Consider the following 15617-nt stretch of genomic DNA (forward strand, 5'->3'; position numbering starts at 1 on the left):
TCTGTTAGCAAAGCAGGCATTTGAGATTTAAAAAAAGTTGTAATATATAAAAACGTTATCCGCTAATAGAATTAGCATTTAAAAAACCTTCCGAATTCAATGAAAAAACCATAGGTTTCATGCCTTATATAGTTAGGAATTAGCATTTAAAAAACCTTGCGAATTCACTGAAAAAACCATAGGTTTCAGGCCTTATATAGTTAGGAATTAGCATTTAAAAAACCTTTGAAATTCACTGAAAAAAACATAGGTTTCAGGCCTTATATAGTTAGGAATTAGCATTTAAAAAAACCTTGCAAATTCACTGAAAAAAACATAGGTTTCAGGCCTTATAAAGTTAGGAATTAGCATTTAAAAAACCTTTGAAATTCACTGAAAAAGCCATAGGTTTCAGGCCTTATATAGTTAAGAATTAGCATTTAAAAAACCTTGCAAATTCACTGAAAAAACCATAGGTTTCAGGCCTTATATAGTTAGGAATTAGCATTTAAAAAACCTTTGAAATTCACTGAAAAAACCATAGGTTTCAGGAGTTATATAGTTAGGAATTAGCTTTTAAAAAACCTTTGAAATTCACTCAAAAAACTATAAGTTTTAGTGGTGTTATAGTTAGCTGGACATTTTACTCATACAAAACCATTGAAACTGCTCCTATATAGTTAGTTGTACTAACTATATTTCGCGCACCCGCAATCCACTGCTGATGATGTCACATATTAGATCATTCATGACATGGTCAGTGACATCACTGATGACATCTCAAATGACATCACTGATGACATCACTGATGACATCATCCAGTGAATGTGGTTTGCTTCGTTATTTAAATATGCATTATATATATAGCAATTTGCATTGAAGAATAAGTGGATATATATAAAAAAAATATTTGGATGGAGGATTTAGTAGCAGTGTAATTGACTGTTTACTTGACCAATTTATAATGTCTCACTAAATATAGTGGATAGTGACTAAACTGTGTGAATATCTGTATCACTTTGTCAGTTGTTGTGTAAATTGATTCTACAGTTGGTTACTAGCTATGTGAAAGTCTATATTAGTTATTGATTAGTTAACTGAGTATTTGTATGGGAGTGTGAAAGTGTGTGTGGTTCGGTGGGGGGTGTGTGACTGTCCAAAGATGTGTGAATAGTTGATTCAGTAGATACATGAAGTTAAAACTACATGTTCTAACAGTTGTTTGGGTGAGTGAATATCTTTATGGGTGTGGTGATGAGCAAACATATTTCTCAATGGTACAGGTCCAACAAACTAGAAAAATAAAAGGCAGTGTATGTGTCAGTTGTTGTATATAAATAAGTATACATAAGACACAATGATTGTGTGAGTGACTGTATGGATAACTGCATACTTGTAATAATGATTTTATAATTCACTAAGTATGACTTACTATCTAAATGAATAGAAGAAGTGGTGTTTGTATAAGTGTTTTGTATGTATGTATGTAAGTATGATCCATTGTTTGCATAAGTGAGTAGGATGACTTCATATGTGAATAGGATGCGTGCTGTTGTTTAATGTCGATATAGATGTATAAGTATTTTTGATAGTGTTCTATTGTTCATTGACAGCATGTATGAGTGAATCCATAGGTAAGTGATTAGATGTGTGTATACATCTATGAATCACTGAGTGGATTTTTAGATACTTGTATTGCTGTGACAATGGATTTAAATATGATACTCACAAAGAGTGATGAAAAATTGTAATAGTGTATGAAAAGGCGTATGTGATTGTCACGTGGATGATGTCATCAGTGATGTCATCAGTGATGTCATTTGAGATGTCATCAGTGATGTCACTGACCATGTCATGAATGATCTAATATGTGACATCATCAGCAGTGGATTGCGGGTGCGCGAAATATAGTTAGTACAACTAACTATATAGGAGCAGTTTCAATGGTTTTGTATGAGTAAAATGTCCAGCTAACTATAACAACACTAAAACTTATAGTTTTTTGAGTGAATATATATATATATATATATATATATATATTACCTACTGGCGGTCGCCAGTAGGTATATATAGTTAGGATTTTTTCCCAATGGGATTTTTGAAAATTCTATGTCTAATAACTTTGGCGTTTGTGGACGGAATTGGCTGAAATTTTCTGGAAAATGGAACATTTTGTTTCTGAGCAGCCCCTGAAAATTTGGGGGGGGTTTGTCCAGGGGGGGCCGAGAAAAAAGGGGGGTCCCAAAACGTGTTTTTAACATTGAGTTTTCCATAGGGCGGTTAGCCTCACTTTTAGCCCGAACGGCTGAATGGATTTGCACGAAACTTGGCTAAATTGTAGGGACTGGTAGCCCGATGTGCCTTTTGTAGGTCCCAATATATGTGCTGCAGTGGATTTTGAGAAATTAACGTTCAAAAAAAGATATATATCTGTAAGCGCGGACCGGGCAGCGCCCCGGTTCGCGGACCTTAAGCGTACCGGAACTTCGCGTAGCGAAGCTGATTGGCTCTCCGGTGTCTGTCAACATTCTAAACAGTCCGGAGCGGCCGCCATCTTGTCTCTCGGTAGGATCGAGAGACAAGAGGAGGCCAAAACAAAGGGGGAAATAACTATAAGGGGGCATAGTAGATCCTCGCTGACCCCCTAGGTTTAATGTGGAGGTTTTAAAGGGGCCCCGCGGGGCAAAAAAAAATAAAATTTTTTTTTGTTTTTTTTCGTGGTTAGCGCCCGGTCCGCGAACCGGGAAGCGTTCTGGGGAGCGTACTACAATGAAAAATGAATGATAGTCTTTTCAAATGCTGTATGTTAATTGATTGTTGGATTTTTTGATTATTTTTTATTTCCTTTATCTTCCCAGGGAGCGACCCGGTACGCGAACCGTTGAGCGCCTCGGTTCGCGGACCTTAAGCGTTCCGGGAGTCCACCATTTTGTGTTTCGGTCGAATTAAGATACAAGATGGAGGGCAAATAATGTTCGGAATGGGTAGAAGGGGGCACGGTAGAGTTATCTTGACCCCCTAGGTTTTCTGAGGGTGGCTGAGGAGGTTTATATGTGCGAAAAAAAACATTTTTTTTAAAAAATTTCGCGAGGTTAGCTCCCGGTACGCGTACCGGGTAGCGCCCCAGGGAGCGTACTTTGTTGAAAATTAGTGAAAAAAGTTAGAGTAAAATAATAATTGTGAGTGATTAGATGTAGGGTAGCTCTGAGAAGAGCTTTTGGGTTTATGGTACATTTAGGTACTTATAAGTAGGTACCAATGCACATTCTTAAATTCAGAGTGAAAACTCTGTTGCCCTCATCTGAGAAGTGAACTCCATCTCCTCTGTAGATATCTTGCATGTAGTAACGCAAGTTATTGTTGTACAGGGAGCCCATTCCATGGTCTCTCATGTAAGCTGAAACAGATTTGTTTACATGCTTCCTCGACTTCTCAATTTGTGGACAAAATTGGTTTGACCACCTCCATTTCTGTCTTTGGCATATATTTGAATATACCAAGGCAGTCTGAGGAAAAAGTGCCATTAATTGCTCAAAGGTGTCCTTTAAAAGCATTTCCAGACCTACACCAGTCAAAGTGCCCAAGTCATTACCTCCACAGTGCACAATTAACAGGTCAGGTTTTGGCAAATGCATAAAGGTTTTCACCAATAAAACCATAGGTTATAGACCATATATAGTTAGGAATTAGCATTTACAAAACCTTGAAAATTCACTGAAAAAACCATAGGTTATAGACCATATATAGTTAGGAATTAGCATTTACAAAACCTTGAAAATTCACTGCAAAAACCATAGGTTAGAGACCATATATAGTTAGCTGGACATTTTATTGACATAAAACCAATGAAATTCCATATATAGTTAGTTGCACTAACTATATATCGCGCACCCGCAATCCACTGCTGATGATGTCACATATTACATCATTCATGACATGGTCAGTGACATCACTGATGACATCACTGATGACATCTCAAATGACATCACTGATGACATCACTGATGACATCTCATTTGACATCAATGACCACATCACTGATGATATCATTCATGTGACAATACAATGCATCTCCTCACATTTTAATATAACCTCTGTTTCACCCAGTGTTAAAAAGAGTATAATTTTTGAAACCATTGACACACCAATACTAGTTACTACATACGCACTCACTGATTGCTACGTCTACACACACCTTCACTCATTCACCCATACAATCATTCATACATACAATCACTCATCTTTACAACACTATCATATGCACTCATAAACCTATACAGACACTCACAGTCTGCCACTCATCCATGGAGTTACTCACACACCTAGTCAGTCCTGTAAAGAATCAATGAGACTTCCATTTTCTTGTCTATACAGTTAAACATAGAGCACCTTACATTTTTAAACATATACTAACACATACTTACCTTCTTATACAATCATTGATACAAGTACAGATTGATCTGCACAGAGTCACACACCTCCCAGCTAGCCACACACACACTCAGTCTCCCATACAAATACTTGGGCAATCAATCAATAACCCATATAGTTACTCATATAGCTACTGATCAACACATGCAGCAGTTTACAGAACAACAGACATAATGATGCACAAATTAAGACAGTTTAGTCACTAACCCATGCACTCAGTGAGACACATTTAATCACTCACTCATACAGTCAGTCATGCACCTACTAAATCCTTCGTCCAGACACTTACACATCCACTCATTCTTCAATATGTAAGACATATTTAAACTTTATAGAAACAAAAAATCACTGGATGTTGTTATCAGTGATGTCATCAGTGATGTCATTTGAGATGTCATCAGTGATGTCATCAGTGATGTCACTGACCATGTCATGAATGATGTAATATGTGACATCATCAGCAGTGGATTGCGGGTGCGCGATATATAGTTAGTGCAACTAACTATATATGGAATTTCATTGGTTTTATGTCAATAAAATGTCCAGCTAACTATATATGGTCTCTAACCTATGGTTTTTGCAGTGAATATATATATATATATCTTATGCAAGTCTCGCAGAAGTATATTCAGACCCTTTGATTCTACCTACTGAGATCACCGATCTGGAAATATTTACAAACTTGGTGCCAATGCAGACGAGCAGTGTCAGGGCTGTATGATGCCATTATGGCAAAGTTGTTCTCAAAAAGTACCAGTTATGTGCTTGGTACAGAAATCGAAAACAAAGCTTGGAAATCACTTTTAGAGCTATATAACAGAGATTTGAGAGAATCTAGACTCAAATTTAGCTAAAACAAAATCATGCATGAATGGCACTGGTCACCGCTAAAATTGAAAGCAGCAAACATGAGCAGCTGTGAGCTGCTGGAGATGTACAGAGACGACTGTGACATTAAACACATATGATGGTCCTGTCTGCATCTATCAAACATTTAAAGAAGAGTGTGGCTATAATTTTGAATGTATGCTGAGACATACTTTCCTACTCGATATATCCGATATAGTTGGCATGAGGATCCAATGGAGAAGTTGGATTGGGACGTCATTAGCAGTTGTCAAACTTTGTATCCTGAGACGATGGAAAACACTAAATGTCCCATCACCTGAGGAATGGCTCACAAAGTTGATGGTATTGGCTGGATGTAAACAATTGCTCTAGTGACTCACTGACCAAGTACACATGTTGGACCACATCTAGAAGTACTTCTTGCCAAGGAATGACGAGCCAAGAGTGGATAAAGACCAGAGCTGTAGTAAGAGACAATGTTCATCTGAACTATTGCATAATTTATTCCCAACATCACAAAAATGTGTTTAACTATTGGCCCCAGAGTTTATGTAAGTAGAATGTCCTTTGTATCCGGGCACCAGAAACGTTGGCAGACCGTTTGAAGATGTTAAATTGCATACCAGATAGTCCTTGTTAAAGGAGGAGTTAAATCAACATTCATTTAGACTTGTACAGTAATACCTTTGGTGATTAGGCACTATCATATGAAAGCTTGAGGATATGGAACAATTTGTGGCATGCAACATGGGGACATACTTCACTTTACCTAGGCTGTATTACTTATAGAGTCCAAAAAGACTACACAAATTTAGAAAGTAAAGAGGTACTGAAATGAGATAACGCATGTAACACAGTGGAGGGGCCGTAAGCCACTTGAGGTTCTCCGTGGCATATCTGAATTATTAGAGACATCCACTTGGGTGTTATGTTCTGTTTAGTTGTACTTCAGTATATTCTGTTTTAAATCTATCTTCATATTTGAATGTAGTATAACATAGCCATTGATTTGTCGTTTTTCTTTCTTGTTATACTATTGGAGAAAATAAATAAATAAATGCATTAAATAAAAATAAGCTTCTTCTTTTGTGACGTTTTCCCTTGGAGTGGAATAAACATCCTCCACGCCATTCTATGGTGGTACTGGTCATCTCTGTGGTTGGAGAATAAATAGATTCACTCCCAGCTGTCTTCAGAAAATATTTCCTTACACCATGTTTTGAGAACCAGTGGCACTGAATCTCCGATACATTTTAAAAAATTGCCTTAATTAAGTACATTGTATTGGTTCTTGAGCTAAAGTTCAGCCTTTCAAGATTTTGAAAGACTTGACGAGGCCCATCAAATCTGATTGGCGACCCAAACTGGTATGATCTTCTAGTGTGCAGGTATGTTGTCAGTCATGATCAGCAGTCCAAAAACTCTGCATGTTGAGGGCATATGGTGGTAAAAAATGAGAAGAAAAAAATCCTAGCACTTCTTAAATACCTGAAGACGAACTGATGTGGTAGCAATACAATGTGTTCTAAATATTGGCATAACACTGATAGCATTACAATCTGATAACTTGACCATAATGTTGAACTTTTTGACTGCCAGACCAAGCAGATCACTCTTGCAAATTCCTGGTTGACAGCTCAGTCACCTGCATGTGATGTTCTCAATGGGTCAAATATGTCTCCTTTTTTGTTTATTCTTTGTGGCCTATAGGAAGTGACCGTAGTTTTGTGTTGTGTACCACACCAGATGTGTGCCCGATCTGTTTTGCTGGCTGTAGAACTGTGTGCACTTCGTCCCTGCTAACCAGTAGTGAAGTGCCTTTGCTCCACTTTTTAATATGGCTGGATTGGTTTACTACTAATTGGCATATTTAACTTACTTATAAATCCCTAGGATGTGGTACAAGGTGTACTCATTTCCTGCAAGACAAATGACACTAGCAGACTGCAGCGCTTATTGTGCCATCCACTACAGTGGCACTGCACACGGGACTTCAGGACTACCATTGCAGCCTGACTGGAGCAGTTTAAAAAGTGTAATTCCACATGTCAAAATACGGTCAGTCCCTTTCTTTTACATATTAAGTCACCCGTTTGTAGGCCTTAAAGCCCGTAAGGTAGGGTGCATGGTATTTAAAAGTATGACATGTAGAATGTCCTGTAGGAGGTTCCTTGAGGGGAAACATTACAAGTCTGAGAAGTGAGTGTAGATGGACCCTTGTGCAGTCAAGCTGGTCCCCTTAGTCTTCCATCTGCAATGAACAGGCTCATCGTGTTTACAAACAGACAGAAGCTGATTCACGCAGAATTGAGCCATACAGACACGTTCTTTCAGACGTTGGTATATTGGTATAGAGTTATGACTTTGGTACCTAGGGCACTATAAAGGCCCTTGCTAAGGCTATGATAATATTAGGAGTGTGTCTACCAGGTGGACCGGAATCTCCAATTCTGGCTGGAATCCCCTCACCGTGTTCTGGTGATTACAAGTTTTTGCCTAGGAATGGGAAATCACTGAATGGACTTACTATTAACAGGCACTTTTCCAGACAATTTTCCTCGAATCTGGGGAGGGAACTACTGGACTTTTTCCCCAGCTCAGATTTCAGAGCAAGTAAAACCTTTTAGCATGAGGGCCAGAGGGGTAAAGGAATCAGGGCTGGCTTCAGCCTGCCTGGGGGTGCATTGTCTGCTCCAAAGGTACTACATCAGTTGCTGGGAGAGGGTTAGGCTGTTCTGCTGCACGCATCCCCGGCATCTGCAGCATGAAAGAGAGGTCCAGAGTTATTGGGCCCGGAGTTTGTGGATCTGATAGTTCCGGGCCCAGAGAAACTTGGAATTGTGAGTGGTGGAATGTCACCCAAAGTTATGGCTCTGGGTGTAATTCCATCACTCATAATGAGAGCCAAAGAAGTAATAGAAATAAATGCAGTCCCATTAGCATATGGTTCACCACGTATTTACATACATGTGCAATTGACACATTTACAAATGTCTCCCCTCGTATACTAAATTATTGAGGGAAAACCGATTCGAATTGACATTAATAAACCTATTCCTATGAACGATTTGCTTAATTGCACATGTGAAGGAGTTATACACTACTTTCCATCCTGCAGCAAAGCACCTGTAAGTAAATGATGCATTCCTAATAATCTTTTTTTTCCCCTTACTATAGTCATTTTCGGGCTAATCTTACAATTGTTTTGTTGCCACTGTCTGGCCTGCAAGCAAGGGCCACAACAGTGAAGCTTAGTTCCATACCCTACTGTCAAGGGTTCCGATCTGTGTATAAACTTTTGGGAGTTCAGCAGCACAATATGTTTACTGTAACCAGGGCCACTGACATTAAACAGCAGGGGAAAGCCAAATTATGTGGCAGGATTGAGCAAATTATGTGGCGAGAAAAGGCAACGTATGCAACCTAATGGGGCACATTTTTAGATAGTATTGCTACTTAATTTTACTTTTTTTCACAAACATTATCTGGGCGAATGTTTTACCTAATTAGTATCTGATATAGTAATAAGCAACTGAAAGATAACCAGTCAACTTTTGCACTGGTATTCTATTGTGCTGCAGCATTGTTACACCGCTGTTTCAGTATCTTTTGATCCATTTGAGCTAGAAACAATTTTGTTTTGTTAAAATCTGCTGATTATTCAGCAGATGATGGATTAAAATTCAAAAGCAGCATGTCCACACATATGCAGAAAACACCGCACGCACAGAATTCCGGTGTTTGTGGCTGTAACCTTTGTTTCCCGCCTACTAACTGCTTCTTACCTATGTACAAATGTTCAGTAACTAAAAGGAATCCCGAAGCAGCATTATGTGAAGCAAACCACAAAAGAGATTTAAGCTTCTCAGACTCACAATCCAGACACCCCCAGCACGGAAGCACAGCACTTTACTTTCGCAATAAGTATTGTGCAAATCTAGGTCTTTCCAAGTGTAGTTTTCTGCGCTACTAATTGGGCTGGGTATTAGGGTTAGCCAGTGACGTTAAGTATTTGGAAGCCTATTCCATTTTCTACTTAGAAGGGAATGTGTGCGGTTTCAACAGATTGTTTATTGTTTGACCTATTACCTTTTTTGTTCAAGGAATATTTTGATGCTTTAGAGAACTATTTGAAGACGGCAACGGAGCATAATTAATTAAGGGAAATGGTAGGGATGACTTAAAGAGGTAGAAATGAATAAAATCCTCAAAACTGAAAGTTCTAGTTGATTCTGGGACAATCCCGATTGTCATGATGCTGAGCGACTGGTTAGCGCTGTTTGGCAAGAGGCCATGTTCCTTAAAGGATTTCACTGAAAGCAAAGCGAAGCGCAGGACGTTTGATATATAGGGGGCAATTTGTATTGTCCAATTAGTGTGAATTACAAACTTAACCTTTGAAAAATAATGGCATATTCCCTGTTGCGTGCATCGCCTCTCCTACTAGCGTGTCTTTTATAGGTTATATTTACGTTTCAAGGATGGGTGGGGTTCCCTCAATTATTTACGTGCGTCGTGCTGTGTGAAATGTATATGGAAAACTCATTGTAAATCCCTCTTTTCTGACAGCATCACTTAAAGGCCACCTACTGTCCCATTTTAAAACTCATTTCTTTCCATGATGCCGCGCTCCCTGATTAGCAGTGTACACACGACACACGCGTATTGTCCTGGGAGGGGGGGGGGGCTGCAGGGCTCCCCCTTCCCCTTTTCTTGGCACGCCAGTTATCCGTTTTTCATTTGAATAACTTTGCTAACGTGCAATGCCGAAATGGGACGCGTCTTTTTATGTATTTTTAATGATCGAACGTCCTCCCATTGATGGACGGGGGGAGGGAGAGAGCTGCAAGCATGTGCGTCTGAGGAGGGAGAGCTAGGCAGTGTGGGGGAAGTGTGTGTGTGGGTGGGAGAGAGAGAGACAAAGTGTGAAGATCAACAGACTGTGTGCACTCTTCCCGGGGCTGGGCTAAGGCTCCTGAAAGAACTAATGTATTAAAAAGCCTCGGCGGGGATTTGCTGAGGGAGTAATGCTGTAATGTGTTAGTCATCCATTATCTGCTTCTATTTTTGCAGGTTCTGAATGGAGGCAGACGTGGGCTCCGCGCGCTCACACCGGCTCGGAGGACTGAGGACTGAGCCATAAGTGCCAGCGGGTCCGGGCGCCACATCTGGGCACACGCCACCACAAGGAGGAGGAGGAAGGGGCGCCGGGACTCGGCCACTGAGCCCACCCCGCTGGACCAAAGTGCGCGGCGCAGGAGGATTCTCCGGAAAGGTTCATTGGGGCTAATAATAGCGGCTCCGCTCTGTGGTGATTGCCCACCTCCCGGATTTGGCGCGCGTCGCGCGAGGAGGAGACGGATGGCTTGTCCGCGGCCGTAGGGGGCCCGCCGCGCGCGCGCTAATCAAGCGCTGAATGGATGCCGCCGCCTGAGTGTGGGGATCAGAGCCCAGCGCCCCCCGCCGCCCGCCGCCCTCTCCGCGCTCCCTCGCCCGGGCCGGGCCGGGGACAGCAGGCTGGACATGGCGACCCTCGTTAGCAGCCTGCTCATATTCTGTCTGCTCTCGCAGAGCAGCTGCTGGGGCTTCCGGAGCCCGCTGTCAGTCTTCAAGAGGTGGGTTTCTGATGGCGCGCCCTGCTGGCGCTCTTGTTGTCAGTGCACGCTGGATGCGCTTCCTTCCTTTCCTCGTTCGTTTCTTCCTTATCTCCACCTTCCCCTGCTCATTCCTTACGCTACTCTTGCGCTCTTCCTTTTCTTTATTCATTTCTTTTGCGTTCTCATTCTTTCCAGCTGTTTCCTTTTACTTCTTATTTTTTCTTTCCTCACTTATAATATCCCCCTTTCCTTCCCGCTTTCTCCTTCCCTCCCTCCTTCCCTCTTTCTTTCTTTTCTTCCACTCCTTTCCTCTTCCTTTCTTCTCGCTCTCTCTTCCTTTCTTCTCGTTGCCTCTTTCTCTTTCTTTTAGTTATTTCTCTCCCACTTTCTTGCTTTCTTTCTTTCTCCTCTCCTCCTTGCTCCCCATTTCTCCCTTATCCTCCCTTTCTCTTTTTGCTCTTATTACTTTTTCTTAGATTAATTGGTCAGCATTTTGTAATTAATGTTGGAATGCTTGGCAAATGAAATGTTAAAATGCGCGTTCCAACCCGACCTTTACTGAAAAATAGCATATTGTTTGCATCATGACAGCTTGCTGCTCTAAAGATCTCGCTCGCGCGCGCTCATTAGATGGAGAGGTCTCCCCCCTGGAATCCATGCACTTGTGGTGAACTCTCCTGATGACATTACTAAGTATACGCACAGCTGTCCAGTTCACCGTTCTTTGACACTAAAGGACATATATAACATACATGCATACATATCTTGTAGAGCGATGCCCTGGAACACTCCACAGTTATAAACTGGCACCACGTTGTTGTTGTTCACAGCATATGTCGTTTTCCTCTTTAATGGTAACTTGGAAACAAAGTAATTATGTACGTGCTGGAGGATATGCTGTGTAATTGCTCCATCTCTCCAGCACCCACAGAGGCTTTCGGGATTCTTGCGCTGCTAGGGTAGTTCGAGAGGTTTATTATAACTGGCACCTTTAGATCAATCCCAATTTACTAACCACAAACACCTCTGGTAATCGACAGTCAGTTTGCAGTTCAAGGAGTGCTGAGGCCTCTGTGCCTTTCCCAGCCTCTGGGTGAATGATTACCCCAGTGTTGGCATCAGTTGCTTGTGTGTTGTCTGCTGGTTTCACTTGCCATTGTGACATTTGATATTAAATATGGTATTTAGCGTCCAGGCCTGGGGGACTAGTCTCTAGTCTACTGGTGTTGGGTCATTAGAGTATGTCTTGCCGATTTAAACATACACACATACTTTTACAAGGTAAGCCTAAAGCCGTACGACTTAATGCACACCAAAATCATATTTAGGTGTTCAAAAACAGTGCCCTATGTTTGTGCAGCTCCAAAGTCTGATTAACGAAACAGGGTTTGAGGTAGCTCGTGCCAGCAAATTGAGTTTAGCATTAAGGAGGTGTTTGTTTCCCGTTCTGAGTCGGCTGACAGTTCTGATGGCAGGACCAAGCCACACTTGCAAGAGGATGGTTCTTGTTTCGAATGTCACACTGGGCAAAAAATGATCGACTTTAAAAGCAGCCCTGTGTAATTCCCAGTAGCTGAGATTAATTCTGACATTCCACCCATCATTTTTCTCTAAATTTAGCATTGTGGAAAAACCACCAAGACAACAATTATTCTGCAGTACTAGTTGGAGTCGTTTAGAGAGGAAAGGTGGCTTAGAGGTAATGGCCATTCCAACTGTTCAAAACCCCTGCAAACTCATAAGTCTGTGTATTTTCAAGAAGAATCTTCACAGCCTTTCCCACGCAGGAAACGTGTATAAAATTGCTCACAGTAAATTCAGGAGTGACTCTTTTTCCGGGATTACAAGGAAACGCATGGTATGAGGCCTTTTGTCAGAGAAAACTATTTTCATTTTGAAAAAAATATATACATTTGCAAATGCACATTTCGTATCATATAGTGGACACAGGCAATCATACGCAGGGTCTGCCATAGCATACATGTACGAAAAGGAGTACGCATGGACATCTGACCTATGCAGATTACCTTGCAAACAAGTGATTTTTGTGAGTCCCAAAAAAGGTGAACATCTTTGTGGTTGTAAATCTGCATATATAGCATGCAGAATTAAGACTTTTCTGAAACCGTATTCAAATTATAAGGCGTGCCAGGATTCTGGATGGCCCTTTATACACAGGACCCTGGAATTTTTGGGGGGAAATCCAGGATCTAGAAATCATTGACATCACTGGGATTTCAAAGTTTTTGTATACTTTCTTCTAAAAAGAGATGAGCCTCTCCAGACTTTGGTGTAAAGTCTTCACTGATGTGATCTTGTGAAAGGTTCATCAACGTTTTAAACAGGTACACAGTCTGTTGTGTGACATTTCTAATAAACCACAGTATGTAAAATTTGATAGCTGATAAAGTCCTCTGTGGCCACGCATTCACCCAATTTCCATTTTGATTCTTTGTTCACCAACTCAAGCTGTGCTTATCTTGTCCCCTGCTTGCACAACATATATTTTCTCATCATTCTGGTCCAGGCCTTTTGGAAGTTATTTTTGAGTTTTTGTATCCATCAGCTGTGCCAGAAAGTTGTACCAGGCTTTCTGTCATCCGACAGTGAAAAAGGTTCTTTTGAGTGTTGTCGCAAGTCGCCTTTCTTCAGGCCTCGCTCCTACCTGTTTGCATGCCTTTCTCCACCACCCGCTGCTTGTTTGGCACTCATTCACCACTCACCAGAAACATGCAAAAACATTCCCTTTAGTTATTAATGGGTCACAGTGATAGGGTTTTAATAGACTATCGCAGTACCACAAACGTATGTAAATTCTTCCACAGGCATCCCCCCTGCGGGCCTTGTTTGCTCTTTCATAAGATAATGGCTGCTTCTAGAGAGTGATACAAGACAGCCTTTATTTCCAGATTACACACAAATGCCTATGATGTCCCATTCTGATGCCTGACCTCACTTCACGGGTTGCCTGTGCAGTCACAGACTGGTGCTGGTCGGTTTTGTTTTTAATGGAGGTGCCCTATCTCTATTCCAAGAAAGGTAGTTCCGTTTTTTAGGGATTCATAGGCAACCAACATTTCAGAAATGTGCCAGTGGCAAGCAACAAATAAATACTTGCTGCCCAAATCCTTAGGATATGTCTGAATTTGAGTCTTATTTTCGTTTGGCTTCTCAGCAGCCATGAAAAGAAAGGCAAGGAGAAAATACCCCGCCTGCAGCTTCTGATTCTAGATACAGTCTCTGGCCCATGACTGCCTCCAGTCTGCACGTCGTGGTGCATTGAGTGGAGAGACTTCGGGGTGCTTCCTTGAAAGGGTTAAATAGCGGTGAAGATGTTTGTCACAGCCACTTGTGAATAATGCATAGTAGGTATATGTAGATGTTTATGTGCTACAGGGTCAGTAAATCATAATAATGTACTGTTGTCCTCCTGAACTCTAGGTGACACGTCCACAGGTCCAACTATGTGAATCGTGGAGTTCTGCCAGGGAGAGAGTAGATTCACAACAGGGAACAGAGCAATACAAATCCTTTGAGAACTGCCAGTACAGCTGCAGAATGGTACAGTTCTTGTGCAACAGCTTAGAAATAGCATCTTAAATCTCAAACAACTGAACAAGAGAGACAGTGGGAAATGCTTGTGGTTTGCAGTTTCCATTTTTTTCAGTCGCCCAGATGAATGTAGTGTTTTTTGGCATGTCCTCATCTGTGCACTGCCACGCTTGGGAGTTGACTTGTTAAAGGCCTGTTCCAATGTAGTATACCAATACGTCGCCACAGATGCAAAAATATATTGGATAATGTGCCCTCACCTGTGCATCATGAGGATATTACAAATCACGGAGGAGGTCCATGTCAAAAGAGAGGCTCACGACCAGTTGATGTGCACCTTTGTAAGGTCATGGATCTCATAGGTGAGTTGGCATACCCTTATAAGTATAACACACCGAACAGTCACAAGAACTCTTTCTGGTACACAAGAGCTCTAAAAGGCCCTCTGTAATAAATGGGCCATAGCACGCAGCTTCTTTAATATCCCCTGGCCTCTCTTGTCAGACCACAGCAGGCCCTTGATTCAGCGTGCACAACTATCTTATCTAAAAGGGCTAGTTACCCTGGCTTTAGCAGCAGATGCTGAGGCAGGTGCATAGGCTGGTGTGTACGCTGCTTCCACTACTTTCTGCGGAGCACAGCAGGTAGGTGTGCTGCCTCTCCACCACTGGACATGTAGGTCCTGATGCGGTGCCTCTACTCACTTAAATATATTATTACAAGCAAGAACACTTTCAGGAGTAGTGTGCCTACAATAGGAAAACAATCGCTGCACGAATACAGGGGGATTGGCCTCTCCCATTGTTCTTTATTTGATGCTCTGGGATACTGCGTCAGGGCCAGCCGTGCGCAGTATATATCTAGCATAACTTACCGTATCATTACACAACATAATAAGACAATTAAGTACAGCAGAAGAGAGACCTCTGGTAGAAAAAAAGTATAAGCTCAATTAAACTATGAAAGTTCCAACAATGTTAATTAGAAAATCGGTTTTGGCAGCCTCGGCCAAGGATCAGAGGTTCTGCGGGCTGAACTAGAATTACCTCTTTACTATTCCTCAATTCACAAAATGTGATGACTGTAAACATAGAAACATACCTATTGGATAGGCAGCATTTAGCCAAGCCAAAATGTATTTGCCTAGCCAATAAGTTTTTTCCTAGGCATTAGGCATCAGTTGCCTGAATTTATGCCCAAATGTAATATA

General features: G+C 41.4%; 1 protein-coding gene across 4 annotated transcripts in view; it reads left to right on the forward strand.

Moving 5' to 3' along the window:
• The window catches only part of PAM (peptidylglycine alpha-amidating monooxygenase), a 1252349-nt gene that overhangs the window by 408722 nt on the left and 828010 nt on the right, over positions 1-15617 (forward strand). For all 4 annotated transcript variants that reach the window (XM_078675446.1, XM_078675447.1, XM_078675444.1 and 1 more), the window contains exon 3: positions 10332-10873. In XM_078675446.1, coding sequence (XP_078531572.1) covers positions 10782-10873 — 92 coding nt within the window. In that variant the 5' untranslated portion in view covers positions 10332-10781. The remainder of the gene's footprint in view (positions 1-10331; positions 10874-15617) is intronic.

The sequence above is a fragment of the Lissotriton helveticus genome, chromosome 2_1 (genome assembly GCF_964261635.1).
Source record: "Lissotriton helveticus chromosome 2_1, aLisHel1.1, whole genome shotgun sequence".
NCBI lineage: Eukaryota > Metazoa > Chordata > Amphibia > Caudata > Salamandridae > Lissotriton > Lissotriton helveticus.